Source organism: Tupaia chinensis, unplaced genomic scaffold, assembly GCF_000334495.1.
Source record: "Tupaia chinensis unplaced genomic scaffold, TupChi_1.0 Scaffold143696_1, whole genome shotgun sequence".
NCBI classification, from domain to species: domain Eukaryota; kingdom Metazoa; phylum Chordata; class Mammalia; order Scandentia; family Tupaiidae; genus Tupaia; species Tupaia belangeri.
Window position 1 is genome coordinate 2,414 of NW_006203544.1, and position 7,720 is coordinate 10,133.

The 7,720-nt window shown below is 35.5% G+C and overlaps 1 protein-coding gene across 1 annotated transcript in view; it reads left to right on the plus strand.

Annotated features, from left to right (window-relative positions):
* Positions 1-1,308: 1,308 nt before the first annotated feature.
* Positions 1,309-7,720, plus strand: part of LOC102473384 (CUB and sushi domain-containing protein 3-like) — a gene marked incomplete at its 5' end in the record, with an annotated part of 7,469 nt that continues 1,057 nt past the window's right edge. Inside the window, 2 exons of the mRNA XM_006164716.1 lie at positions 1,309-1,396; positions 3,560-3,695. Of these exons, the coding sequence (XP_006164778.1) occupies positions 1,309-1,396; positions 3,560-3,695 (224 nt within the window). The remainder of the gene's footprint in view (positions 1,397-3,559; positions 3,696-7,720) is intronic.

Here is a 7,720-nt window from a genome sequence, read left to right on the forward strand (position 1 = left end):
TGCATACATGTGGAATAGTAATATAATGTACAAAATGCAGTGGTATTATATTGTAACTTTTTAAAAGTTCATTTGTTTATTTCTTTCATCAGACAGAAGAAGAGAGATAGAGAGACAGAGACAAGCACAGCCAACAAGATCCTTGTGCCATGATCCACCCCTCGTCTCAGCCAGCCTTAATCATGGGTGTATGTGTGCGTGTCCAGTGAGCATAGCAAGGTCCTGAAACAGGAAACCAGGGTCTTCCCATGTGGGTTTATAAGGCTACTGTGACTGGCCAACTAAGTCCAGCACTTTCTTCTCATGGTCACTGGAACCAGAGGCAGAAGCTTGAGAAAAAGCGAGTTTATTCTGTAATCAGTTACAGAGAAACAATCAGCAAGTATCATCAAAGTACCTCAAAAAGCTAAACATGTTCTTATTTATAGGTACACAATAGCAGAACATGCACGTCATGCCTTACTATGATCAATAAGAGTCAATTATTTTCCTTTGAGTAATCATCCTGATTCCTTCAAATACCCATTCCTGGTTTCTCATCTGACCATTGCTCAAATACATCTCTACGTGACTCAGCATTTGGTCAGATTGCTCTCCTTAGAGGCTTTCCTAATGTCAAAATGGCTGCTGTCCTGCTAAACCTTAAATTGGCCTGCTAAACTGCTGCTGCACCACTGCCTGGCTCTACATTTTAATCTTTAATTGATTATTTTCTTCACTCTATTTGTTATGTCATTGTCCTTTGTTTTTTTTTTTGTTTGTTTGTTTTTTTTTTAAAGATTTTCACTGTAGGGCGCGTACGCTTGCCAGACAGACAGAGAGAGACATAGAGACAGAAAGCGAGAAATCACCCCCCAGGGGGGATGGTCACGCCGCAATCCCTTCTCCTCCATTCTCTTTTCAGGATCTTGGGCACGCACGCACACGCGCCCGGCGTGAGTTTTAAGCCACCGGGTCCGGGACACGAACCGCGGTAGACTACATGGGAGTCCAGCGACATAGCCATTACGCTAACTGCTGGTTCCCCATTGTCCTTTGTTTTGACAACAGGTCTCAGCTTATAAGAAATACACACACACATATATATCTCATTATATCAATAACTGACTTCCCTTTTATCCAGTATGATAATTATTTAACATTAAATTTTGATGATGTAAAATTTGAAAAATGTACTGTGTTTTGCATAGGAGAACGGCAGAAAGGGAACTTTGGATAATGTTCATTCAAAATAAAGTATTTATTAAAGCAAGGAAAATACATGTGTGAACAGTTTTCAGATTTAATCTTACTTTTAAATATTTTTAGGTTTCTGCTGAGCCTGATGGAGCTACTTATGTATTTCAAGGATTTATTCAAGGCAAAGATTATGGGCAATTTGGACTACAAAGACTGGGTAATGTATTCATTGCGGTTTCCATGTAGTTCCTTTATTGCTCCAGACATCATAAGGAAATGCAGTGGATTCTGTACATTAGGCACACTTAACTACATTTTGAATCCTGCATTGTCAGGCCTATACATTGACACATTTGATAACCTTTTTAAATAATCACATTCTTCAAAATATTGGTTCTTTATGTACTAACTCTGTACAACGTTTAGTTTTTCAGTGTTTCTAATACACATGACAAACTGTCTTGCCCTTAAGCAAGTAGAAAGAAGAAAAAGTGCTATAGATAAAAAAGAAAATATGAAACTGTAAATCATTTGATCTTATCTCACGAGAACTGTAATACTTTTCTTCAGTTTGAATATTGTTGCAATTTTCTTACTTCTCTGAAGATGTAGTGGCACTCTGAGAAGCTCATAGAGTGTGAAAAGGAAAGATAATTTTCAGGAATAGACCCACTTGGGGGACTTGGTGCTTTTCAAACATTAAATTTCTCTGGTGGGAGACACAGAGTTGTATCATTCTTATTTCTTACTTTTCTAATATGTCCATAGACATGAGATGGTCTGGCTAGAATACATTTACAAACATAGCTTTTGGTGCATAATTTTCCTAAGATTTTTTTCTCTCATTATTACATTGTACCATGGATTACCGAAGGCACAAACAGGCTCCATAAACCACTATGTGACATTTATCTTTAAATAAAACAAAACATTACTTTGAACTTTTTCATAAATATACTGAGTCACTGGAACAGCAAGGAATAGAATAAGGTAGTATATATTTTTTAACCCGGACAAAAGTGTGGCTAGTTAGCTTTAAAACAGATTAAAACACATACTGACATGTTGAAAAACTTGCTTTCTCTCATTTCTTAGCTTTGCTAGTGCCATTATCACTTATTTGTTGCTAGTAGGATACTTCAATCCTATGCCTCCTTTCTTATTTCATACACACAAACAATTTCTCTTGATTTTAACTTTGAAATATTTCCAAATCTGCCTTTTTATGCTCTTTGTAGTGTTCTAGTTGGAATACTAATTTCCCTTTTACCTGAGTTGTTATTATAACCTTCAAACTAGACCCACTTCCAGTCTGCATTCCCTCAAGCCATTCTACCCTAGTTGCTGTTCTGAATCCCGTGCCTTACCACTGGATCTTTTATTTCCGAACACTTTCAGCTGTCCCTCAGTAAGTTGGACCTCTTTATCATATGTTTAGATTTCAGAATCTAACCAAAATTTATTATTTTATCTTCCTACTCCAATCACATAAATATTTGTCACATCTTCTAGATATGCCACTCTCGTTTCTATATCTTGATGAACCTGCTTGCTGCTATACCACAATCCCTTCTCCTCCATGCTCCTCTTGGGATCTTGGGCGTGCACGCACACACTCCCGGCGTGAGTTTAAGCCACTGGGTCTGGAACTCAAACCACAGTCGGCTACGTGGGAGTCCAGTGACATAGCCATTACGCTAACTGCTGGTCCCATCTTTTTTTAAAGTTTATATATTAAAGGGTGGGGGGAAAAGAAGACAGAGAAAGGAGCCCTTGATGGGCTCTTCACACCATGACCCTTCCCCCAGCTCCTCAGCCAGCTAGGATCCTGGATGTGCTCATGGGAATGGCCAGCATATTGAGGTGGACCAAGGAGGATACTCAAAGCCTGTCCACGTGGTCTCCAGCACTGTGCATTGGCACCCCTACTGCCTGTGCCACTGCAGCAGGTTTCTTATTGGAGCTTTACTGACTCTTGAAGGCTGAGCTTATATTGCATATATTCCAGAAAATATTTATAGATACTCCAGATGTAATTACTCCTTTCCTTTCAGACGTACATTGACCGTTACTTCATGCTTGATGAATACACTTGGTATCTCTGTCAGTCTTCCGCTGTTGTATAAACTCCTCAGTTCAGGAAGGCTGCTTATTTTATGATTTGCACCCTTCCCTGGAAGCATATCTTCTACACATTGGCATTGTGTGAACATGTGTGGAAGTGACTTGAAGGAGTTTCATGAATTAATTTTTGTTTATTATGTACATTTCCTAGTAGCTGTTTTAAGAATGAAAGAAAATAATTGGCTTGTAATGATAGAAATCAATTTAGATAAAATAGAGTTGATTTTGTGTTTATAATTTGTTTTTCATTTTGTAGGACTGAATATGTCAGAAGGTGCAAATTCTTCAAATCAACCTCATGGTACAAATAGTAGTTCTGTGGCCATTGCTATTCTTGTGCCTTTTTTTGCCCTTATATTTGCAGGATTTGGATTTTATCTTTATAAACAAAGGTAAGATTATTGATTTTTTACTACTGAATAGTTCCCCAATTTATCTTTCATGTTATTTTTACTGCTCTAGGTCAAATCCTACTTTTCATTTATTTTTGGGGTTGTTGACTCTGTGTGACAACTATTGCTGCAGTCATTGAAAGCCTTATTTCTCTTGCCCACGCCTACCACACCACAATCACTGTCAAATTGCTCTGTTAAATTGCACAAGCAATCAACGTAACACTTCCTCTTTTTTCCCTTTTAAAGTACAGCACTAATTTTACAGGTTATTTTTATATTATTCATAATGAGATTTTGGAGTTACAAAGTTAAATTAGAGTTGGTACTTGATGCCAGATTTATTTAGAGAACTAAGAAGAAGCTTGCATCCAAACTTCTTAGTTCACATGAAAACAGGGGCTGCTTTTACCTAAGCAGAAAGAGGTAGACTCTTGTAGTGCTGTTGCTTTTGAAGCACATGCAATGAATATTTGTGTTAATATATGACCATACATGTTATTAGTAGGTCCTACTCACTCTACCCAATACTACATGCTTGTGAGGAGCTTGACTATGCAATCCTTCACCATTTGAAATAATCCCTTATCAGGAAAAAAATATATTGGGAACTAGACAATTACTGAATAATACTTAAATGCACTTTTCCCAAAACTAACTTGGTATACTGTGTGTCTGTGTGATCTAAAAGTAATTTATTTAATATTATATACATTTGTAATGAGTTTGAATTAAAAGCAATTTTGGTTGGCTAATATAAGACTTTATCAATTATTAAGGAATAATTCAATTATCTATTTTTTTCTTTTCTTGTGTTTTTCATAATCATCACTAAATTTATTCATTGAATAAGTATGTTGACATTTTTTATTATGGCAAAATACATATAACCCAAAACTTAACATTTAAACTGTTTTAAAGGGTACGATTCAAAGACATTTAGTACATTTACAGTATCATACAACCATCACTGCTGTGTAGTTCCAGAATATTTCAATCATCCCAAAAGAAAAGTCTGTACTTGTTAAGTAGTTACTTGTTACACTAACCCCCAATCTCAGGCAACTCTAAATCTGTCTCTACTTGTTTCTATCTACTGAATATTTTGTATAAATCTAATCATACATTATATGACATTTTGTGTCTGACTTGTTTAACTTAGTGCAATATTTTCAAGTTTTACTCATTTATAGAATGTATCAGTACTTAATTATTTTATATGGATAACTGGTATTCCATTGTTTGGATATATTACATTTGGTTTGATTGTGTCCATGCATCAGTTGATGGAAATTTGGGTGGGTCTACCGTTTTGTTTTTTGTGTTTTATTATTTTTTTGATTAATTTCTTTCATATGTGAGAGAGAGAGAGAGAAAGAGAGGTACGTTAGTTGGGGACTCAACATGCCATGTCCTTCCCACAGTCTCCCAGGCAACCAGGGTCGAAGGCAAGTGCTCAGAACAACCCAGGACTTGAACCTGGAACTTGCACATGTTTCTGGTAGTGAAATGGTGCCCTACTGCCTGTGCCACCGTAACTGAGCCTTTTCTCTCTTTTGACTATTGTACATAGTGCTGCTATACACACTTGTGTCCAAGAGTTTATGTGAACACTTTTTTCAACTTTTTGAGTGTATACCAAGGAATAAAACTGCCAAGATTTATGGTAATTCTATGTTTAGCCAGTTGAGGAACAAACAAACTCTTTTGCACAGCAGCTGCACTATTTTACACTCCCATTAGCAAAGTAGGAAGGTTCTACTTTCTCCACATATTCACCAACAGTTATGTTCTTTCTTTTTTGGTCTCCTTTGCTTATTTTTGCTTTTTATAATAGCCATCCTAGTATGTGTGGAATAATATCTAACTGTGGTTTTGATTTTCATATTCATAATTACTAAGGAGGTTGAGCACCTTTTCATGTGCATGTTGTCCATTTATGTATCTTTGTAAAATGCCCGTTCAAAAACTTCGTCCATTTAAAATGTGGGTCTTGTGTCTTACTGTTAAGTTGTAAGAATTTTTTATATACTCTTGATGCTAGACCTTTATCTGATATATGGTTTGCAAACATTTTCCTCCTTTCTGTGGGTCATGTTTTTGCTCTTTGGATACTATCTTTTGAACTACAAAGGTTTTTCATTTCAATGAATTCCAATATATCTATTTCTTTTCTTATGTTTTTAATGTCACATCTAAGAAACCACTGGAGAAGTCAATGTAATGATGATTTACCTGTTTTCTTTTTTAATTCAGAGTTTATAGATTTAGCTCTTAAATTTAGGACTTAGATTCATTTCAAGTTAATTTTTGTTCATGGTGTTAAAATCTTCTTTTTGAAATTTGATGATATTATATTCCTTAAATGTGTTATTTGTTATAAAGAAAAACAAAAATTTTTCATCTTCATGATTCCTTCCTAACTGGAAGAAAACAAGGTTGCTTTGATTTTATTATAAATCTATTTTGATAAAGATATAGTATAATATAATGTTTTAATATAATTATGTTATTTTATTATCATCAATATTATTATAATATTATGTTATAATATGCTAGGATTATAATATAAGGTGCACCCAATGACAGGAGGTTAGATGACAGAGGGTAATTATTTTTTTCCAATAAATCTAAAATGGCTTATGTTTTTTCTTTAATTCATTTAATAGAAGTTGCCTAAAATCTTTTGAATTATAGACTAATTCTTAAACTGCATTATCGACAATAAACTAACATATTGAAAAATACAAATTACAATGAAATAAATAGTTGAAATTTGTAATGTTTGGTGTAAACGAAGGAGGAGAAAAACTTAAGATACATGTTTATGAATTAGATCCCAGAACTAGGTTGAGAAAAATCTTCGTTTCAAAAAAATGTCAGCAAATTATACAACAGGATATGGGCAAGAGAAACTAGAAATTAGCATTAGTCAAAGTGGGAGATAACAAGAAATGCAAAAATGTAAGACCAGCCACCAACACCGTCCGGCTCTGCTTCCGTGTGATTCCTTTAACTAAAGCAAATATTATTTGCCAATAACTCTTTGTAAACTCTTTCCATGATTCAAATATCAGTAGAGTCATTCTTCTTTGAGCTTTTTAATTTATCTGCTCTAATGCACATCACTTTAAAAATTAAATTGATTATTTGTGTTATGTGAGTATTCCAAGTACCTTCTCAATTAGACTTCAACATTAGTTGTTTACTCCTCATGGAATCCCCTTCCCTTTATTAGTGCAGTAGTTGCTCCTTTTCCCTCAGGGTTTGTATAAAATCGTATCTTCTCAGAGATGCTGTCTTTTCCTTGTTACCTCTCCTAATGTGTGACCCTAGTTAATTCTTATCATATGAAACCATTTTTTTTTTTTTGCCATAGGGAATGAATGTGCTCTCACAGAGAGGAAAGAGATAGAGAGAGAGGGACAGAGAGAGTAAGAAATCACTCTCATCACTCCCTAGGAAGGTTGGGCATGCCACAATCCCTTCTCCTCCATTCTCGTCTCAGGATTCTGGGCACACACACACACACACACACACACACACACACACCTGGCATGATTTCAAGTCACTAAGTCCAGGACTTGAACCTCAGTAAGCCATGTGGAAATCCAGCTGCCTTAACCACCACATCACCTGCTGGCCCAGAGCCATTCTCCTTTTCATTATAAGGATTCACGCTATCTTCTTTTACTCTTATTTATTTTTAATTTACTTATTACTTTCTATCACTACAATATGAATTCCATGAGAGACCAAGGTTTTATACCCTTTATACACACACACACACACACACACGCCATGTGGAAATCCAGCTGCCTTAACCACCACATCACCTGCTGGCCCAGAGCCATTCTCCTTTTCATTATAAGGATTCACGCTATCTTCTTTTACTCTTATTTATTTTTAATTTACTTATTACTTTCTATCACTACAATATGAATTCCATGAGAGACCAAGGTTTTATACCCTTTATACACACACACACACACACACACACACACACACACACACACACACATCCA